General features: G+C 43.3%; 1 protein-coding gene across 4 annotated transcripts in view; it reads right to left on the minus strand.

Moving 5' to 3' along the window:
* LOC123758755 (uncharacterized) overlaps positions 1-23,691 on the minus strand; it is an 82,685-nt gene that overhangs the window by 38,023 nt on the left and 20,971 nt on the right. Inside the window, exons 1-6 of one of the 4 annotated variants that reach the window (XM_069334448.1) lie at positions 17,771-17,898; positions 15,895-16,114; positions 15,593-15,729; positions 13,250-13,333; positions 12,333-12,492; positions 11,278-11,933 (exon numbers count right to left, since the gene is read on the minus strand). In XM_069334448.1, the coding sequence (XP_069190549.1) occupies positions 11,310-11,933; positions 12,333-12,492; positions 13,250-13,333; positions 15,593-15,729; positions 15,895-16,114; positions 17,771-17,793 (1,248 nt within the window). In that variant the 5' untranslated portion in view covers positions 17,794-17,898 and the 3' untranslated portion in view covers positions 11,278-11,309. Of the gene's footprint in view, positions 1-8,084; positions 8,307-11,277; positions 11,934-12,332; positions 12,493-13,249; positions 13,334-15,592; positions 15,730-15,894; positions 16,115-17,770; positions 17,899-23,691 lie in introns of those variants that run through there. The other 3 variants (XM_045743404.2, XM_045743402.2, XM_069334447.1) reach the window with 3 other exon arrangements.

Consider the following 23,691-nt stretch of genomic DNA (forward strand, 5'->3'; position numbering starts at 1 on the left):
CCGCCCCCCTCACTCCCACCACCACAACCACAACCACTCACCACAACCATCTTTCACTGCCATCACCACAAACCTCTCATTAATACATAGATAATTCCCCTGATAATTCCCCTCGTACACTATTTTCTAATTTGATCTATGGCGCCTCTACTCTTCACTGGGTCTATTCTGCATGTCCTATAATATTGTAACTCTGCTGTGCTTTATGGTGTCTATGCGTGCCGAATATGTTCTCTGTATTCTATTTCGGAACTCTCTCTCTCTTGCTTTAGAAGGGAAAGCGAGTACCAAGCAGTACTCAAGGCCGGTCAGACTTGGATAGTATACAACTGATGTAATCCCTGGATTTGAAGGGACTCATAATCCTCCCTTTTCATTTCATTTTCCTAGCTGATACTATGTTTACTTTGTTATGTCAACTATACATTAACTCCTCTGAGCTAACGTGGCCCAGCCCAACCACTTGGGCTGGACGGTAGAGCGACGGTCTCCCTTCATGCAGGTCGGCGTTCAATCCCCGACCGTCCAAGGGGTTGGGCACCATTCCTCCCCCCCCCCTCCGTCCCATCCTAAATCCTTACCCTGATCCCTTCCCAGTGCTACATAGTCGTAATGGCTTGGCGCTTTCCCTTGATAATTCCCTCCTCTGACATCATTATTCCCCTACTCTTTACAAGTCACTTTCCTTCGATGAGGAGTCTTGTGCCATGTTGTAACACCCCTATAAATATAAACTAATAATGTAACACTAATATACTGAGTAACACTTCCTATCGGTTGCACTTGGTAACACTTTGCTATTGAACACTGTATTTATATTTAACGTAATATGAGCTAAACATGTGATGGTGTTACAATGTTCAGGTATTTCGTTCATGCTCACGTTTTTACCATACCAAAGTGTCTGGAAATTCTCACTGTAAAATGTAATTTCCTTCCTTTATATTGCCTTACAGGCAGTGATAAGCCTACAGTGTGTACATTATTTACAACGGCCACACTTGCGATAACTGGCTAATATTTCGGGTATTATGTCATCGTTATCTTCTTGAGGTTATCTTGAGATGATTTCGGGGCTTAGCGTCCTCGCGGCCCGGTCCTCGATCAGGTCTTCTTGTTACACATCCCCCAGGAAGCAGCCCGTAGCTGCTGTTTAACTCCCAGGTACCTATTTACTGCTAGGTAACAGGGGCATCTGGGTGAAAGAAACTTTTGTCCATTTGTCTCCGCCTCCACTGTATTGTTCATTCGATCCCACCGGGAATCGAACCCGGAACCTCAGGACTACGAATCCGAAGCGCTGTCCACTCAGCTGTCAGGCGCTGTCGTGCATAAAAATATAGGGACATTTCATGAACATCAATGATGATGTTTCTAAACTTTTGCATTTGTTTTTCACAATGTTACATAAAGGTTTTCCAAAGTTCGCCTTTGCTCGGGATCCACTGCCCTCAGGAGGCTCATGAGGACCCAATGTAGTAATCCTCTCCCTCGTAAAGAGGATTTGTAATGTATAATGTAGACAGGTTATATCTTGAGATGATTTCGGGGCTTTAGTGTCCCCGCGGCCCGGTCCTCGACCAGGCCTCCACCCCCAGGAAGCAGCCCGTGACAGCTGACTAACACCCAGGTACCTATTTTACTGCTAGGTAACAGGGGCATAGGGTGAAAGAAACTCTGCCCATCGTTTCTCGCCGGCGCCCGGGATCGAACCCGGGACCACAGGATCACAAGTCCAGTGTCCAGTGGGCTCCCTTTACTAGACAGATAAGAGAAATAAAATGCCCGCAACGCTATGCGTACTAGTGGCTTTAGGTATTGTATGTACTACCTCTATCTATAAATCCAACATTATGTTTGTAAAACAACTATGTATGTACTTTCCTGAATAAAATTTACTTACTTTTCCACCCGTGGCCAAGCAGGCTCCCCCCCTCCACCCCACGGGACACCCAGCCGTTACTGGTAACGTGGATGCTCAGGCCGTCAGCGGCCATTGTTATGATATAATTAAGGTACCCAGCAGGGAGCACTCTGAGAGCAGCGTTCTGCTCAACGCCTGCACCACAAAGCCTTTCAAACACAAAGGGAAGAAAATGGCGGATCGTGTACTGGGAGAAATATGGCGCTGAATAACCTTGGGGGGGGGGGGGTTAGAAATAGCCTAAGCTACTATATCCCTTTGAGATGTAGTTCTTTCTCGTCTCATAAAAACATACTTGAACTTGCTGAATAACCTAACAGGCGTCAGCTGGTCCGAAGCCTATACTCCAACATAAAAACGAGTTCATCATGAATCAAGATCTTTCAAAAATGAGAAAAATGTAACCTATATTCCTTGAATTTGAATTTTCATTGTCTGAAACAGGAAATATTTTAGGCTCGAGGTCTCTAGACCAGGGATGACCCTCCAGAGGATGCCAGCCACAAGAGTTGCCTAACTACCGGGTGTTTGTTTATCTACCGCTAGGTGAACAGAAGCATCAGGCGCGTTACAGGACCACCCAAAATATTCATTACGACGTATGAATCTGCAATGAATTATTCTCGCCTTTTTCACCCTGCAACATCGGGTTTCAGCTCATTTTGACTTCCATTTCCCAACACTGTTCTGCTATAATAATTCCCAACCTATCATATAAAATCATTCGAAATTGTGGATGAAGTTGGTTAGTTCCTTTTCATCTAGTTCATTTTATTTTCCTTGTGTTATGCTAAACGAGTATTTCTCATATCTGGCTCATCCGTGCTTCTTACACCCATGCCTTCTTGTTATAGTGGAATTCATTGTAAACTTTACCATCTTTTCCAAATTGTAAATTCTCCCCCTAGTATTTTGTCTTGTCTCTTCTCTCCCTTCCCTTTCTAACTGTCGGCAATGACTCCAACTTATTTTTTTTAGTTAATTACATATGTTTTCATATATCTATATATGAAATCTACCATTATATCTACTATATCTACTGCCATTATTATATTTGTTTCCTTTACATCATGCTACTAGTAATTAGGCTCCGAATTAAGAAAACATGGAGTGACGCCCTAAACCAGTCACTAGGCTACAAGAGAGATCCACACTAATATTTACTATGGTATCAGAATATTATGAACACATACAAAAATTATAATACCAATGAACTCAAGACGCATTGCGTGTGTGTAAGACCCTCACTAGGAGCGCTTTAACAACCGATGAATGAACAAAAATAATCAGGATATAACCCACAGAACGCACATTCCCGTGGCGGTTAACGCTTGTCGTCCTGTTAATGAAAGCCGATAAACTCCCTGGGTGTCCGGTTACCGGCGCTGTGTGGGGCGTTTTCCGGGGTGGCCCGGACCCGTTGTGTGAACAGGTCCGGGCCACCACTAGCCAGGATAGGCCTGGTTTCGTCATCTCTTCTTAAATACCAGAACCCTTCATCCCCACAAGGGAACAAATGACACTTTAGCTTTCATAGTCATCAATCAAAACATCTGTGAAAACACTTGTAGCCAGCAAGCACAAATATCTCTGAGTTAGTATGGACAGTGACACTGTAAACAATTTGTATCGTATGTTTAAAGACAAACCTCGCAAACAATAGTAAAAAATATTGGCATCAATATTAAATTAAAACATTATTTCCCAAATTAATCCACCATAGTAACTACACAGACATATAATCTGCCTTTTGCACAGTTTACGAACCGAATGCACAATATGAGTTCAAGTTACTTTATCCCGTAACCAAATAGCGCAGGGCCCCCACGCTCTTGCTTCTAAATAGTGGTGGTGAGCCTAGCACAGGCACTGCCATTTATAAAGCCATTTATACAGTCGTATAATTGATAATGCTCCAGGACGGATCGAAACGTTGTCGTTTATTCATTTTTCAGGCGTGTGGGTTTTGAATCTACCTACCCTCTGTACAAGAGGGAAGGTAGATTGTAAATTGATGTCTTTGTCCAGGATAGGAGGCCAGATGATTGGGGCTAGCCACACCAAACGTTGCAGGGGGAATGGTCTAGGGGACGTGACGGACATAGGCTAGTCCGTCACGTCCTATTAGCATAGGATAATAGGACGTCAGTTCTATTAATTAAGAGGGAACAAGGGCAAATTCCGGTTAGTACAGTCGGGTTCGTTCTTGACTCACAATCGAGAATTCCTGGTGGGTCAAAATGGTTGGGCACATTTCCTATCGCCTAATGCTCCCGTTCACCTAGCAGCAAATAGGTACCCAGGATTTAGTCAAGTTGTTATGGGGTTGCATCCTGGGAAGGGTCAATAATTCGACCGGGGGTTGGGGGGGGGGAGACCTTGATATAAGCTTAACATATACTGTATGCATAAACTGGTTGCCTCTCCTCCGACACTGAATTAAATAATGACCCCCCCCCCCACATACGAAAAAATAGTTAGTAAACAGTTGATTGACAGTTGAGAGGCGAGCCGAAAGAGCAAAGCTCAACCCCCGCAAACACAACTAGGTGAATACACACAAAATCGGTGGAAAGTGGCTTGCCGGGTCCCTAGATTTCGTCACTTGAACGTGAAAGCTAATGCACCCACAGTTTGCCAGTGCAGACTACTCATCACATGCCTTTGTTTGACTAACCATCCTGTGTGATGGGGATTTTAGCATCACGTAGCTAGTTCTTGACACACCCGGTACTCCCCCTTCATATAGTCCAGGGCAGCTGTACAAATGCAGATATATCTAAATGTGTTAATAACAAAATTAATTCAGCGTTAAATGAAATATGTTCGAGGTTGAAAGCTAGATGGAAAAGAGGGGGGGTAGAAGAGCGGGGTTTAAGAGGGGGCAGAATAGGGAGAGGAGCGAAGGGGAAATATGGAGATGGGAGAGGGAGAAAAGGGGGGGGGAGAAGGGGACGAGAGGGGAGAAGGGGATGAAAACGGGGAAGGAGAAGGTAGAGGGGAAAAGTGGGTGGTTGAGAGAGCCGTGCCGAACACTACTGGCTACCGGCTTCCAGTCAACCAATAAACTAAAGTAAACCTTGGAACACTAAATCCCTATAAGCTTTACAGTCTACTTAATATGTAATTCGCTGCCAAATAAAAAAATATTCAGCAGTATCCTACTAACGGGATCCTTAATTTTGTTTTCTTTAGTGAAGCCTTACAAACTATCTTAGGCTATACAAAAAAAAAACCGCACCCGCAAGATAACGTAAGCTTTTAAGGGTTGATAAATGTTAATCTTCTTGTTTGAGGAGCTGTTCACTTGAGACAGTTAAGCAAGTCCCAGCTGTGTCTGGGTACAAGTGACAGGATGAACAACCCAGCGGGTTTTCTTCCTATTGGGAAGTGTTGTACATTCTGCTATGGCGGTGTGTTCACTCACAAGATGAGTGGCGCTGCCCAATAAACTCGCCCCTCGGGGCAAAATTTAAAAATTTAATTTAGGCTATACAGTCGACCCTCACCGTATCTTTTATTATTATTACTATATTTGGGTACATTTGCATTTGTGCAGCTACCTAGACTATATGAAGAAGAGTACAGCGTGCCAAAAAACTAGCTACGTGATGCTAAAAATCCCCATCACACAGGATGGTTTGTCATACAAAGGCACGTGATTAGTTTGTTTTTGCCTTTATTAAATAATAAAGAAAATAAAGCTTATATTTACATCAATTTACAAGGGAAAATACTACATTTATTTTATGTAATTCTCAGTAAACCAATTTTTCATATCAACACCGAGCATGAGCCGTACACCCCCAAATGTTATACTTGATCCTGCCTCGCAAAAATTTCAATATTCTGTCTACTGAGTAGCCCTCCTGCCTGCCTATCTACACACACAGTAGCCCTCCTGCCTGCCTATCCACACACAGTAACCCTCCTGCCTGCCTATCCACACACAGTAACCCTCCTGCCTGCCTGCCTATCCACACACAGTAACCCTCCTGCCTGCCTGCCTATCCACACACAGTAACCCTCCTGCCTGCCTGCCTATCCACACACAGTAACCCTCCTGCCTGCCTGCCTATCCACACACAGTAACCCTCCTGCCTGCCTGCCTATCCACACACAGTAACCCTCCTGCCTGCCTGCCTATCCACACACAGTAACCCTCCTGCCTGCCTGCCTATCCACACACAGTAACCCTCCTGCCTGCCTGCCTATCCACACACAGTAACCCTCCTGCCTGCCTGCCTATCCACACAGTAACCCTCCTGCCTGCCTGCCTATCCACACACAGTAACCCTCCTGCCTGCCTGCCTATCCACACACAGTAACCCTCCTGCCTGCCTGCCTATCCACACACAGTAACCCTCCTGCCTGCCTGCCTATCCACACACAGTAACCCTCCTGCCTGCCTGCCTATCCACACACAGTAACCCTCCTGCCTGCCTGCCTGCCTATCCACACACAGTAACCCTCCTGCCTGCCTGCCTATCCACACACAGTAACCCTCCTGCCTGCCTGCCTATCCACACACAGTAACCCTCCTGCCTGCCTGCCTATCCACACACAGTAACCCTCCTGCCTGCCTGCCTATCCACACACAGTAACCCTCCTGCCTGCCTGCCTGCCTATCCACACACAGTAACCCTCCTGCCTGCCTGCCTATCCACACACAGTAACCCTCCTGCCTGCCTGCCTATCCACACACAGTAACCCTCCTGCCTGCCTGCCTAGCCACACACAGTAACCCTCCTGCCTGCCTGCCTATCCACACACAGTAACCCTCCTGCCTGCCTGCCTATCCACACACAAAAATGTAATCAGAAAGTATCATAATTATTGTATTTTTAATTTTCATGCATTTTATGTCAATATGAAACATTAAAAACCTCCTTAAATCCACTCTAATGCTTGGGCCACATGAAGCTTTAAGTGTGTCTGTAATCCAGTTTACATTCAACAATTTTAACATACAATACGGTGTATTCAAAATTTGTATTTTCTAATATACAAGTTAATAATGTTGCATCTTAGAGCGTGTTGAATAGTTAGGCCTAACTTAAGACAGGTGATTGGATTCTGTTGGCAATTATTGAATAACTTACATCACATTTGTATAACTCGGATTTTTACTGCTAGTTATTAAACAGCATTGAGAAACATTATTTTAAAATTCTGTGCAAATAAAAATTAGGCTATTCATGCTAAATTATTATAAATTCGGTACAACAGCAGCAGGCTATTTGAGAGCGGGTGCTGGTCGCTTCTCTAGGTGACTTCACATGACCGGCATCCATCAAGCATTGACGCAGCCACTGACGAAACCCGTACATCTTTCAATAATCATGGTGGCTTTCTTCACGTTTATTTAACAGTTTACGAACTTCGAAACTGGCATAATCCAATGTTGTTATTGGTATAAACGCACTTGTAATGCTTCGGAGCTCATAAACTATGTAATATAAATAAAGCCGCCATGATTGAGGAAAGACGGCCTATCTTTATAGGCCTATATAGGGAAAGACTACGCATGTGGATGCATAAATGACGAATCCTGGGGTGTCGGTTCACAGGTAATTCGTAGAAACTTCCACTACCTTGAAAGTTATCTAGTAGAAATAAAACTGACCCGCCAACATGTTGACATTCGTAATTGATGCAATACAGTTTGAATCTATAACTCGTCTTGCATCATGATCACTCTACTATCTATCTTCTTGAGATGATTTCGGGGCTTTTTTTTTTTTTAGTGTCCCCGCGGCCCGGTCCTCGACCAGGCCTCCAATTACTAAGGTTTTCAACTTGTGACATTACATTTATATTGTATTTTATTAAATAAAGATAAAAAAAAGACTTGTGACATTACACACACTCTGGTTTCATCCAAGACATTTTCATTATAAATCATTCAACGTTTAATTTTAATTCACTAATAAAGATGCAACAAAACAATTACTGATCAATTCCGGGGTGATTCCCGAGTTTTCTAAGAAATAGTTCTCGAAGTAGCTCTCTTCACATTATAATCGTTTCAATATGTGGATAATGAAATCTGAACCACATGTTACAATCCCCCTTAACCACGTCTCTCACAATTCCCTACATCTGACTACAAATATAAGTTAGCCTGACAGCAGAAAGAGGCATCTTAGTCGATACTCACAGATAACAGCAAGTCTCGTCATCTTGAACTTGGGCAGCCAGGTGCAGTCTAGGAGCTGACAGTCCAGCTGACAGTCTGGGCAGACGACAGTTCTCGGGAAACGAGACCCCAGTCTAGGCAGATGTCAGTCCAGCAAGTCCGCCACACACCCGAACACACACACAAAGGTAGCCACTAGTGCCCGCTGTGGTGGAGGGTCGAGCCACGTGTGTGAGGTGCCTCAAACCTGCTCCTGCCCTGGGGTACCTCTCTACCCCTCTCACGGTTATCACTACCCGCTTTAACAACTATCACTACCGCCAACCTCCACTTCCTCTCCCACTGACGTATACACCCATATGTATAGTTTAAACCCCCATATTCCTTCATAATCATCGTGATCAGCACCTAGATTAATCTTAAGCATTAATGAACAGCATTTGGGAACGTGGCAACTGAGACGCGGGCATACCTCTACGGCAGTTTTTATTTATCTGCTTTATACAAGCGCTCTTCCTCGTGATATTATATTACATACGACTGCCTTCACTATTCGACCCAATGGCAGCCTGTATGATGTTCTATTTGTTCTCTCAGAGAGGAGACACCCGCTCAAGATGGTCCTCTGCATTGTAAAACTCTTAAGACTATGACGTTATGCTCATTACAGGGCTGAGGTAGGCGTCACACCGGCTATCCAACTTCCGTAAACATTCGATTTTCAAATCTCATTTTCCCACCCACAAAACAGGAAAAAAAATCATTTTCCTAACTTCAAAAGCGACGGACTCGCCTGAAAATGTATCTGGGAATTACATAGGTGCGAGCTAGGTCTAGTGATCAGGTGTTGTTGATCTGTGTAACTGGTGGCTGGCATGTCCGCTCTTGTTGGCGTCAGGTCTACTGGGAACTCTGACTACACACACACAGGACACATCACTTAGCCTATCGGGACACTAGAGCTGGCCCGTCACACATTAAACACTATATAAACTCGTACAGAAAAATGAGTCAACATTTAGTCTGCTCAATTTCATGCCTTAACGTGACAATATTAAACCAATAATACAAGGCAGATACATATTTAATATGTATACTATACACACGTACGAACAAGAGGTCAGCCAGCATGAATAACATTCACTAAACGCATATTCAACGCAATGTATACTGACGAAAAAAATACACATCAAATTTATCATGTGAAAATACAACTATCACAAAAGTCACACACAGGAGACAATAATGCACATAGGCCTATATACAATTACTCATCAAAAGAGGACCTACACCGTTTTCATGAATTGAACTCGCGAAAATAAATACTCGCCAATCTATAAGTATATATATATGCGGAATAGACACATGCAAACACGCAGCATATCTATATCTATAAAAAGAATGTCTGCCAGTCCGTCCTAGCTCAATTTTTCAGCATCACACATTAGTGGTATGCGACTGCCATAGGCCGCTCAGGATCCATCAGTCCAACTACTTGGGCTGGACGGTAGAGCGACATTTCTCGCTTCATACAGGTCGGCGTTCAATCCCCGACCGTCCACAAGAGGTTGGGTACCATTCCTTCCCCCCCCCCCTGTCCTATCCCAAGTCCTTATCCTGACCCCTTCCCCAGTGCTATATAGTCGTAATGGCTCGGCCCATCCCAAGTCCTTATCCTGACCCCTTCCCAGTGCTATATAGTCGTAATGGCTCGGCCCATCCCAAGTCCTTATCCTGACCCCTTCCCAGTGCTATATAGTCGTAATGGCTTGGCGCTTTCCCCCCCCCCCCCCCTGATAGTTGCCTCAGGATCCATCCCCCCCCAAAACGAACTCAATATCAGGACAACCTGTGGCTGTATAAGAGAGAGGCACACTCCTGCTGACACCTGTCCTTCACCAACGCACACTCCTCTTGCTGTAACAGCTGTTGTTTGTAAACATAAACATTGCATGACATGAGGTCCCGGTAATACAGTCGGGTTCGTTCTCGACGCACACTCCAGAATCCCAGGTTCGAATCCCGGCCGAGACAGAAATGGTTGGGCACATTTCCTTTCATCTAGCAGTGAGTAGGTACTCAGGCGTTAGTAACTTGTTATGCGGTTGCACATTGGACGGGGCCAGTAATTCGGCCTCGATAAAAGCCAAAACGTGTATATACATTCTGGCGTCCTGTCCCCCGACACAATGAACTATTATGGCTTAACAAGGCACAATTTAAATCTTTCTTATTGTCGCAGTCGTCTTATTTTCGTACTCACGTATTCTATTCTCTATGTTCAAAATAATGCCTCGACAAAAATGCACATCTAACCATTTTTTTTTTAGCTTGCAGTTATGGAGAAGCAAACAAGGCTCCAACTGCTACACGGCCCAGTACGTAGCGACCTCATGCATCACCCAATAGGCAAAGCAGAAATGTTGTACGAACGCGGTAATTGCTTGAGTGGGCATCACAACACTACCCTCAACACACAATCGTACCAAACAATACTCCAAGTGAAAATGGTATCACGCCATTGTGATTTCCTAGTGAATACTCTAGTATTCAATCTGCTTTACTTGATTGGTGAAGATTAAGTCACCCAAGAGTTGGCACGGACATGAATAGCCCATAAAGCTTTACTTCACCAAAGTGCAGATAGTATTGGGGGGGGGGGGGGAGAAGGTGGTTGGGGGGGTGTGTGTGGTGTTGGTTGGGGAGATAGAGTGTAGGTGTGTGGGGTGAGAGTGGTAGAGGGATGCGAGCCTACGGGAGGTACCACAAGGTGTATTCACATTCTAATTAGTTTTTTGTTTGCAAAACAAATCAAGGTTGCAAAGTAATGATAAAGCATCCTGCAATGCAACACAAAAGTACACCGAGCTTGAAGGTCCTCGCAGCTCATTTACAATGTGACAACACAAAATTGTATAAAACAAAAATTAACTTTGCAACTTTTAGTTTAAAGAATATAAACCACTATAATATTTTCACAGCGGAAGAGTTTACCTTACCTTAAGTTGATTCCTAGGCCCAACGTCCCCGCAGCCTGGCCTCTAGTCAGGTATGACTACATTGCTAAAAACTTTCCCCAAATAAATAAAATTATATATATTTACTGATCTACAGCTTTACAGTACTTAATTGTTCTACACTAGATACAACATGACTATAGAGTATTGCTTACAATACACCACTACGCCAGATACTGTATTTAGTATGGTCTTACCCTTGGTGTTATTGGTCCTCTGATAATGAATTTTAAGATTCGTGAGCTGCCTTGATCACGTCAGACTCTTTGGACTTGTCGAACTCTTCAAAGCTCTCAAAGAGCCGGAATTCTGGGTGGTCCTTGGCAAAAACATTCTTGGCAAAGTCCCGGAACAACTCGAGGGCGATGGATTTCTTGAGTTCCTCAAGGTTGGCTTTTTGGACCTCCTCTTCAGTTTCTTCGTCAGTCACCTCACCCTGAGAACCTTTCTTTCGTTTCTTCTTCTTCTTTTTCTTTTTCTTCTTCTGGCTCTGGTCGTGTGCAACTTCGTCCTGGTCGTTCTCTAGCAGAAACTCCTCGTCTGTCTCTCCAGAAATACCAACGTGTTTCTCAAATTCTATGTGGTTTCCAGTGTCACTCTTGCTACGTTCGTCAGTCTGGTCTCTGGATGCCCTCCTAAAATAGACCTTTGGGTGTTCTTGATCAGCATCATCAGAGACTGGTGTCGGAGGTTCCTTACTCGTGGAGGCTGGAGTTTGAGGTTCCTTGCTGTTGGATGCGGATGTTGGAGGTTCTTTGCTGAAAGTTCTGAAGGTGGTGGGAACGCTGGACCTATACCCAGACCGGCCCATCGCCCCCTCACGCCCATCTTCCGTTGCCTTAGTTCCCTTCTCCTGAAATTAAATATTGTAACTATCATACAAAAAAGCAAAACAAAATTCATAAAAATATCAAATGAAGAGTAATTAAAAGTACACAAATATAGAAAATAAAATAATAACAAGTTTGAATAAGAATGAGAATGCAAGTAAGAAAACAAAATGAAATATACCCAGTATACCAGTGACAAGATCCGAATTGAAAAAATATACATATTGACAAGAGACAAGAACATTATTAAGAGGTAGGGGACCTCCCGTCACCACAAAATGCCTCTTTATCCTCTTGTCCTGCGTGACAGTGAATACCAGCATTATCCTCACTTTAATAAGACTATCAAAATCCTCAGATTAGGCAAAATTGTAATTAATTTTGTAAATAAAGATGTTAATAATAATAATTTATCCTCTTACCTCATCTTCTGTCGGGTCGTCGTCCAACAGTTTTCTCTGGAGGACTGGCAGATCCCGTTTTCTGGAGCGGGCTTGCTGCAAGAAGAGGAGGTAGGGGGTGGTGTAGGTCTCCTTCTCAGAGTCGTAGAGCAGGTCAGCGTCGCTCTCCCCGCTCTCTGACCTGCAGCCGGACCGTCCAATGGAAAAGTTGGTAGGTGCTCTATTTTCTGATATGGAATAATTATGAAGGGTTATGGAAGAGAAATCCGCCACCTACCACTGAGGAATTGGGAGAGGATTGAAGAAAATGTTATATAAAAAAATGAGGTTGAAGACTGAGCGAGGTAATAGGGCAGTCTTGGAGGAGGATTTTTAAGAAGGGTAGAAAGGTACTGGAGATACACAGGTGTTAAACAGTTAATTGAAGGTCGTAGGAAACAGCGGGAGCTTCTGTTTAGGTCGTATAATACAACATTTTTACCAGGAAGATGAAAACCAAAAAAGGATTGTATATTGTCTGTGGGAATATAATGATGTAGAGAAGAACAGCTGGAGAAATAGAGGGGTGGATAAAGTTGGACGCGCCTTACAGTAATTGGGAAAATTAATAGAGGTGGCGAAAAGGAGAATGGAACGATTTTATGGTAGTGGAACAAAATTCGGTTATGCCAGATGAATGAGAAACGGAATGGAACAAGCTCTTTGAAAATGAGAAGCCTGAACTGCGAGTCAAGAGAAAAAAACAACTTTACACAAATTTACTCTACATATACTAATATTACCAGAGGATTTCGTACAGACGGAAATTCTAAGTATAAACCAAATATTTATCTGAATATCTTGCGACACACTCAATAAATTTTGCATCATATGCTGGAAGACTCTAAGAATGCCTGTGCATAAATTGCTGTGTGCAAGCGGGAACCTCTGGCACTGACCCCTGGAAGATGAGCTCCTCGTCGTCCTCACCCTCGGGCTCTAGTTGGTCAAGGTAGTCCTGAAGGAGGCCTCCTGCTGGGCACCTGCAAGAAAATCAAACTTGCTCTTGGGTAAAGAAGAAAGAGCAAAACGTCAAAGGAAAGATTTTGACAATGTGTGAGGGTCGAGGGGTACGGGAACTTTTCCATTACCACTCCACCATGCTGAGTCTAACATGAAAGAATCATGAGGTTTTATCCTCATGACACTTGCTCGTGCGTCATGAGGATAATGTCAGTACATAATGACAATAAAGGTCATGAGTTCTGGACCATAGCCAATTTCCAGATAGGAACCGGGAGCCGAGTCTTCAATAATTCAGAAGGGGAACAAAATAAAAAGAGATAGTTCTTCATAAACATGAATGTCTTAAGAAATGGGTAATTCATGATTGTCACCTGGGAAAGTTAGTGTGTTGCTTTCGTACGTAGTCCAACACCATTCTCATCCAAGGGGCAACATGCTAAATTTAGGATAAGCAAGTCTCGTCAACATTTATGAATGCACTAATGGGTCAGAGCTTCCTTATCATATATTCATGAGGAGAATGAAGGAGTTAGAAGCTCTTTATTACCCAGACTACTAGCCTTGTTGAACCTGTTGCGTTGTAATTTAACGTCTCCAACATCAATGGTGTGCAACACTGGCCCTGAGGCACGACCACTACGCAACTTGGTTAATCCTTACAATTAAACCAATGAGAAAATCACCGGAGCAATACGTGGCTCGACCCAGCCACCTGGGGGTACTCCCAGCAGCACGCCTTACCCCTGACCCACGACGTGGCAAGGATTATACAACCTGGGATTCTACTGAATCAACTGAGGAGTCTGGAGGCCCCGTGCTGGAGCCAACCCAACTTTTACACCAAACGCTACTTTCACTTTATTGTGATTTCCTCGAGTAATTTACTCATAGGCACATTGGTTATGTCCTCGGCTCACAACTGAGGGACCCGAGTTCAACCCCCGGATAGGACATCCAATCACTTGGGGGTGGACGGTAGAGAGACTGTCTCGCTTCATGCAGGTCGGCGTTCAATCCCCAACCGTCCAAGTGGTTGGGCACTAATTCCTTCCCCGCCCCCCGTCCCATCCCAAATCCTTATCCTGACCCCTTCCAAGTGCTATATAGTCGTGATGGTTTGGCGCTTTCCCCCTGATAATTCCCTTCCCCCTAACAGTACAAAATGGTCGAACACGTTCACCGAGCGGTAAAACAGGTACTGGGAGTCAGACAGCTATTGTGGGTAGCATCCTGCGTTAGGTCAGTTAGTATTTGGCACAAGTAAACCTTGATAAGCCTCAATACAGGCCTCCGGTTCTCGAAAAGGAGAATTATTATATCCCTATTCTATTCTTTCGTGCGCATGCTTCACCCCCGAACATAAGTGCATATACACAATTCACTAACGTGTGTGCGCATGTGTCATGAACGTAAGTGCGTATATAAACAACATTGTGTTATCAGCTGGAATGACCACAATATTTATCAAACATTTAATTAATGTTAACTAGATACAACCATATGCACAAATATAAAAATATTACGAAAACAACTACTGTACTTTCATGAATATCTGCTTTGGGGGAGAGTTATAAATATATAAAATAAATATTTAAAGCAAATTCTATTTTTTTCCTTTGTCATACAGCATTTACAAAGCTATATATGTCGGTCCCGAAAGATTTGATAGTGAGCCCTTACATTTTTATTCTCTTTTCTCGTAGGATTCAGAGAAAACGTACAATATACGTTTGACTAAAGGAAAATTTCCAAAACTGCCCCATCTTTATATTTTGCATAAATACTGTCAGGTGCGATGATGTACCGTGCTGCAAAATTGCTGTAATTATTTATTTATCTTCTTGTTAGATAATAACAGCTACAGATATTTAAACTAGGCAATTATATGGATTTATAAGCATAATTATCATAAAACTCTATACTGAAAGTTTACAGTTGATAAGCCACATTGACCTGGAGAGGATCCTAGTTCAATTAACGCAAGCTGCACTCAAAGAGTTATTATTCCACACAATAAGGTGTCTATACACTCTTAACATCCCGTCGAGGCCACTAGACACGGTGGCTTGCAGGTATAAATTCGGGTAAATATGCTTTGCAAATGAACATAATTTTGAAACGCGGTTAATGTTTTTACAATTACTGCTACCGATATCATCAATAAAAGTCAATGTATTTCATTGCCAAGTAATCCATATTTTTGTCGCTTGTCCAGAGACACGTGGCCCATTTATCAACGCTAATTTTCGCAGCTCAAAAAAATGTTTTACCCTTACCTGTCATCCTGACCATTTGTGGGTGTGGTCTCCGTGGTCGATTCTTCCCCCGCAGTTCGACCAGTAGGAAACGCGAGGACACGTTCAATTCTGTGACGTAGCTCCTCAGAGACCACGCCCTCCATATCCGGCATATTCTGAAACAAAAGATAACACACACACACACTCTGGTTGCTTATCCCAAACACAATGACTTCCTATTATCTCAAACTGAATCAAGTACACACACAACTAAAATTCAGAGTACAAAATCTTACTCTATCTCGACCCACCTGTCTATCACCTTTCCCCCAAATACTCACATATTCTGGCACATGTTGAAACTGTATAGACCAGGGGTGTGGCCCTTGCCAACTGCGGCTGGAGGCAGGAAGCGGGCGTGCCACAGGCGTGCGAGCTGGGAAGGTCCATCGTGCCACGCCCTCCCTTATGACACCAGCCTTCTCCCGCGCCCGCCCACGCCACCGACCTGCCAGCAGGTCATCACTGGTGTCTGAAGTGTGTTGGTGGGCGGCGTGGCGACTGTGCAACAGATAATTGGATTTTGTTCATTATTTGCCTATTTCATTCTCAGGTAAATATAATTCACATTCATTAATTTGTTTATATATGAGGATAAGGGGAGGACATGACCACAAGCTACAAGATTTCAAGAGGACTAAACAATTAGAGAAAAAAGGGAACCAGCTTCGACAAAGAGGGAACACGAGGACTGGACAGAATTGGAAACACGAAATATAGAGGTGAGTTTTATTTCTAAATTCAATTGAGAAACAATTATAAAAATATTAAAATATTTTTAGGAGTTTCTTTTATCAAAATGCCAATTACAATTATGAAACAAAATCCATGCAGTTCCTTTGATACTCAGAATGTCATAGTAATTCAATTTTGATTTTGACATTAGTTCTTCAAATTTCGATAGCCTTATTTTATAATTTACTCTTTGCCCACTAGATGTGGGGGGGGGGGCGGTGTGCAGGATAAACATATCAATTGTGACACCAACTCTCCACATAATTAACGATTTAAACTAACTTGTAAATTTAAAAGAAAACCAACACTAACGGTCAGACAGCCTCGCCTAAAATGTTTACACTTTTAACGTTTGCTAACTTACCATTTGGGGTTACAATTATGTTTCGTGTCGAAATGTTTGACAAATTAATTTCCAATAATATAGATGCAAAAATATATTTGTATTGATAATGGAACATGCGTGACGATACTCAAGATATGAATGTTTAAGAATATAGGGTCTTTTAGTATTGTTGGCTTCGTTCTAGACTTACAATCAGGGATCTTAGGTTTGTTTCCCGGGGCGAGAGGAATTGGTTGAGTTCACCTAACAGTAAATGAAAATTAGAACCTGAACAGAACCTGAAAATTAGGTAGCTGTTGTATACATGGGGAGGGTTAGCAGTTCGACCTTTTGGTTTTACGTCAATGCAAGCCGGAACTAAATTTACATTTATGAGCTTGTACATTTATGAGTAAAAATTACGCAAAATGAGTTATGTAAACAGTATACATTTTGCTAAGTCATTATACTAACACAACACGTAATCGTAATAATTATATACTGTGTAATCTAGTTTTAGAAGCTCGTTTGCCAGAAATTTAGAAAATTCATTACAGCCGTGGCTGGAGTGAACACCTGTACAGCCGTGGCTGGAGTTTCTTCTTGAAAGACTCTTGATGCTCGGGTCAGCCAGACTGATTTTTGTAACCGTATTTTCTCCCCCAGACAGTGTTCACGTATTTATACAATAGTAACAGCACATATTTTCATCTGTCCTCCACCGACAGGGTTAGAAATATGCGAGACAACGTATAGGTTAATGAGAGCCAACGTTATCTTCAGTGAAGCGGCCTAGGAACCAATCTTCCCTCGTTGATGTGAAGCTGAACAGAGATGCCGAGTTCGATAACCGTGGGCCATAAATGTCTTTTAATGGCTGCAAGGAAAATATTGAGTAGCAATTGGCCTTCTGCAGTTTCCTAAGGTTATCATAGTGATACAACTATTCATGGTGCAGAGAGATTCACTTACAAGGTTCATCCACTGCCACATAAAAGGTGACAGGACGCCAGAATCTAAGGGGGGGGAGGGGTTGTATGCCAGAGAACTGGCCGCAATAGGCTTCCATGGGTATAGGTTTCCCTGGACTCACTCACCTCTTGCATCGCCTGCACTCCATGCCGTGGGCCAGCCCGCGGGACACTGCACCAGTGACCACACCTTGCTGGCCGCCATGTTGTTGTTGTGTCCGCGTTGCTAGGCGACCAGCACATGTGCGTCCTCGCTCCTCTTTTTAACCAACCAAAACCCATGTATATTTATATTCGTAAATGGTTTCAATTGGAATTAAATTATTTAAGTGCCTTGGAATTATTAATTTAATGTTAATTACACAACAACGCGAAGATTAACAAAAAATGAGGATGATGACATACATTTTAACAAAAGATTTTTAATTGTGACACGCACTTAATATACTTAATTTGTGAGAACTGTTATCAGCAAATACAGAAGTTGTACCTCACCTTTATATTTCACAACACTTTACTGTTTATCATTTTATCCAACCATAAAATATCGATAATTTGAACGCAATTGCCTAAAGTTACTCCCCAAGTCACGTGACTGGAGGGGATTTTTACGCGGGCCGTATATTGTTATAGTGTATAGTAAACCCGTTATAATTAATAATTTTGATTTAAATCAATCTGGTAGTATGGTATTTCACCAAAGATAGAGGAGACGTAGACGAGAAATGTTTGTGTGTGGCAATCCTATCTATGCGTTTTTTGTCTATGCGTTGATATGTTGGCTTCGAGGTCCGTCGCACCGCAGGAGTGTAATGTTCACTTTAGTATGTGAACAGTCTTTTAGTAGCTCAAGGATAACACAATATGGAAATGTTTGGTGACCCAAGCGTCTGGTTACGCAAAAACAGACATTCTATTTTAGATTTTTTTTTTTTTTTGCTGGGATATTCCTGTGCGGGCCCTAAGCCTCTGTCAGGTCCACTAAATGTTGTATTTTATAGATATTGATATACCTTGTCTATTATCTCTCAGAATGTTCGGGAAATATGTTTATTGTTTTTGATGTGTGTCTATATACGTATTAACACGATGTACTGAACGGGGTGAGAATAGCTTGAGCTACCTCATCCCTTTGTGTGTATTTTACCTCACTAAACTTATTTCAATTTCAATACCTTGTGATGGTCCCGGGATTAATGTCCTCTACGGCGGCGTGATATCTGAAAAGTATTCCTGGTTGGCGGTCTGGTAAACCAGGCTGTTAAACCAACCCGATCTCTTACAAATTACGTCGTTTTCTCTCGTATGTCAACTCAGGCTAAAAATATCTACGTAATTCAAAATGAAATCGGCTCACGAAAGTGACGTACTGTCCCGTTTTCTGTTTTGGGTCCTCTGAGTTAGGCTGTTAGGTTAGGAGAGGAAACTTAAGAAGGAAGTTTGAGAGGAAGCCTGCCCTCCCACAGTCAGTTTCCCACAGCCCGGCCTTCCCACAGTCAGTCTCCCACAGGCCGCCTCCCACAGTTAGTCTCCCACAGCCAGTCTCCCACAGCCCGCCTCCCACAGTCAGTCTCCCACAGCCAGTCTCCCATAGTCCAATGTTAGCAAGAAGCGAGTCAAAACCAGTGATAACACAATCTCAGTCTCTCATTCCTCACAAGCGTCCAACAATCTCAGTCTCTCATTACTCATAAAAAAAATACAAAAATGAGATGCCGTCAGCGTCTAGTTACACATCAATGCCTGACTTTTCTCGCCCAGGATGAACAGGGACTGGTAAGCCAGACACACACACTTATAATTTATCTAAATAACATAGTCATAAAACATTGTCTTAATGACCGTCGACATATTTAACTTAGCATCGAAAGATTTATAATAAAGCGAACTATAAATTCAGAAGGATATCGTGAATGATGGCAGCATAGCCTAATAAGGACCTACGTCATCCTGTAGAAATCAAGAGGCAGATAGGGAACACGAGGTGGGCGGGGCCTGCTGGTCACGTGACATACACAACACATGGCGGGAAATGCCGCCACTACACTAATAATAATACTAATACTAATAATAATAATAATAATAATAATAATAATAATAATAATAATAATAATAATATAATTAATATTTTTGAGGGATTGAAACCGAGTGTCCGTCATCAAACTATTTAATGAATAAAATTGGGAAGTTAAAAAAACTGACTTTTTTTTAACAAAAACACAATTCAAAAACACCAGAAATCTGTAGTTATTTGAATTTATTGAATTTTCACTAGTGCTGTCAACACTGACAACCTGGCTGATGAGGTCATCAACCAATGTTTCTGTATATCAAGTAACATTACAAAAGCTGCACTACGATCCCTTCTCTAAGTGCCACAGAGGGGCTCCGGTGTCACAATTCTCAACATGAAACACAGATTCGCCATCTTAAGGATGACATTTGGAGCACAAAGACGGTTTGCAAGGCCTTTACTGGGCGACGCCTCAAGTGTGAGCAAGCTGTAGCTCTAGGTCCCCGCCTCAATGAAGTTGTGCGGATATTTGGTGAACATAACTGTTGTATGCCCCTTTACCCTGCAATAGTCATTTCTCCGCGAACATTATCCTCTTGGACCTATGTTTCAAGTCTGGCGGGTACTCCCTTTCCCAGTCCATAAATCTGATATATTTGTTATGAAACTATTATATATGTACTTAACTAGCTGTGCTTCCATGGGAATGAACACCAGCTCCTGGGCTCGACTCGAAACTTTCAGGAGAACCATGTTGGGATTCACACAAGGAATTCATGTATCGATTCGGCCCCCCCACACCCCCCTTTCCCCGTGTCTTCGTAACTTCCCCTCACCCCCCCCCCCTCTATATACACCTGTAACCACAACTTTGCTACAGTCGCATACAACACACTGCACGCCCATCTCCCCCCAAGGGTGGTGTTCATTACTCCCTCCGCCCATACCAGATGTTGGTGAGGGGAGGTAGGGGGGATGTTGGGTGGGTGGTGGTGGTGGTGATGTTGGGGGTGGTATTGCTGGGGGGTGGTGGTGTTGGCGGTGTTATTATTAACATCTTTATTGACAAAATTAATTACAATTTTGCCTAATCTGAGGATTTTGATAAAGTCTTATTAAAGTGAGGATAATGCTGGTATTCACTGTGCGGGCCGCAGGCATCATGCTTAATGCTGCAGCTTTCACGTCGTTGTGAATTTGTTAGGTCAGTAACATTTTCACCGGATATTCGTTTAAGTATTATCTCTGTCGCTGTTGATGAAACACCCATATTAAGTTCTGCTGCTGGTCTAATACAGGCTGTCTTTACAAGCATGTCAACACTATCATGCTTATAAAGGCCAGGTGTGGGAGGAGAGGGTGGTGTGGGCGTGGATGGTGGGAGTCAGGGTGGTGTGGGCGTGGATGGTGGGAGTCAGGGTGGTGTGGGCGTGGATGGTGGGAGTCAGGGTGGTGTGGGCGTGGATGGTGGGAGTCAGGGTGGTGTGGGCGTGGATGGTGGGAGACAGGGCGGTGTGGGCGTGGAGAGGAAGTAAGCGCGGGTGGTGGAGAATGCTCGACTTTGTTAGCACAAGGGTAAGTTAGATCCCACATGGGAGCGTCCGGCAGTGGCTTATATCTAACGAAAGAGAGAGAGAGAGAGAGAGAGAGAGAAAGAGAGAGAGAGAGAGAGAGAGAGAGAGAGAGAGAGAGAGAGAGAGAGAGAGAGAGAGAGAGAGAGAGAAATAAAGGAGATAATTTGTTTTGTCGGGGACAAAGAGCCTGTGTACATATACATTAAGCTTGCAGCTAGGAACCCCCCAACCCTACAAGGTGGAACTACCGTCCCTCCCCAGCAGGCAACCCCACAACAGTTGTCTAACTCCCGGGCACTTATGTATTACTAAGTGAACTAGTGCATTAGGCGAAAGGAAAAGTCCCCAACCATTTTTGTCCCGCCCGGGATTCGAACCCGATACTCCCAATTGAGAGTCGAAGTCACAGAACGTTTAACGAGACTATGAAATACATCTCAAACAGGATAAAGGAGCTTCGGCTATTTCTACCCTCCGAAGTCGAAGAGTGTTCAGGCCTCGAAGACTGCACACCACACTCCCGGCCTGTCAGTCATTCTAAGACAAGCCAGCACCAGCCTGGCTTACAACTGCTCCATCTCAAGGTTCCACTGGAGGACCCTCACTCGTCTCCCCCACCTACTTCGTGATGCCTCATCACAACGAGATGACGTCCTGTGCCAACACAAAGACATACGTTGAATGTAGTAAGGCAGAGCCGGAAATTATCATTGCTTAAAATTTGTACATATGCAATAGGCTTCTTCAGGGATAGTGGACTGTCAACTGACACAGCAACTGTCTCAATAACCACATCATCATTCCAAGACTGCAAACGTTCTTAAATCAACATTTTAAATATTGGAGAACTCGCTACTCCATCTCTTCAGGAAGTTATATTTAAGTGGAGTGTTGCTCGCACAACGGAATAACTAATTATCGAAAGAAGGCACCAAGCCGGGAAGGCTATGTAGCACCATCAAATGTGCGGGATAATCAGGATGTCACTAAATATCACCAAGGATGCCAATATGAGAACAGAAACGCGTATGGCGAACGACATCAAATATATCAGATTCATCGCACAATGGAAACAGTAATTGTCCCCATACCCAAGTCAAAAGATCCTGGTAATTACCAACCAATTATACAGTTAATTATTGCGCCAATGCCACAGCTAGGTACTCCGTATTGACATCAAGAGCGCCTATGACAAGTTACAAGTGATTGCGAGTCTAGACGAGCTTAGATATATGGGAGTCAAGGGGAGACTCATGACATGGACTGAAGACTATCTCTCAGGAAGGAAAGCCAAGGTCTTCTTCGACGAATCAGTCTAGAGAACAAAGCATATATGAAGTTTGTGGCCCTTCAAGGGATGATAAATTCCAAGCTGATAAGAATTCAACATCCCTATGAATCACATTGTTAATATAGAATTAAAACAAAATGGATATGCTGATAATATCCCGATTTCAGCCATCAACTTTGGAAAGATAAAACAGACCATTCAACTCTTTGGAAGGAAATATACTGAGCGCTTCTTTCACTCTCCACAAATAAGAAAGCATACTCTTATCACAAGACGATTTAGATTGACTTTTAAAATATACAAATAGACGTAAGATTAGCAGATGCAGTTTATTGCTGATAAAATGCATCATTCTTGAGAGGGTTAGTTTTAACCGACTCTTGAGAAAAGCCAACTAAAAATTGTTGTGACGTGGAGCTAGTTGGTCACCGAGTGTAGGGGAGAATAAGCATTATAACACCAGCACACTAACAAGGGGGATCATCTGAAGACTTCAGTGACCAGAGGCTAAATAACTCAAGCCGTGCATGTCAATTTCCCGCATAAGTAAAACAGACACAAGCAACACTTAGTGGGCCAGCCAGAGGCTTAGGACCCGCGCAGGAATATCCCTGAAAAAAAGTTAACAGCGAACTTGTGCTTGTGATTGACTCATCAGCTGTACTACACATCTGTATGGAGATAATTGTGCAAGTCTTAGCTTTACTGTAGAGTGTAATACTAGTTGCCATGTGGGGCAGTGATAGCACAAGGTAGGTTGCCATGTATCAAGTGAACAGCCACCTGTGTCTCCTCGCCATCTGCCACCCCCACACCCCAACGCCACCCCCACACCCCAACGCCACCCCCCACACTCCAACGCCACCCCACACACCCCAACGCCACCCCCCCCCCACACCCCAACGCCACCCCCACACCCCAACGCCACACCCCCCACACACGACAACACGTTGTGTGGGGGGGAGGAGTATTTACTTCCGTCGCTCAACACGACAGAAGTAAATATATGCAAAATATATGGATGACCAAAATATGGGCCTTACCACAATCACTATTTCTTCAGCTGTATCACGTCCCAACAATTAAGAAACCGTCTACACAATGCGATTGTATCTGGCAGATGCAGCCAGAGCTGTTTCATAAAACATTGTTCAACTACAAAAAATAC

The sequence above is a fragment of the Procambarus clarkii genome, chromosome 31 (genome assembly GCF_040958095.1).
Source record: "Procambarus clarkii isolate CNS0578487 chromosome 31, FALCON_Pclarkii_2.0, whole genome shotgun sequence".
Classification (NCBI taxonomy): Eukaryota; Metazoa; Arthropoda; class Malacostraca; order Decapoda; family Cambaridae; genus Procambarus; species Procambarus clarkii.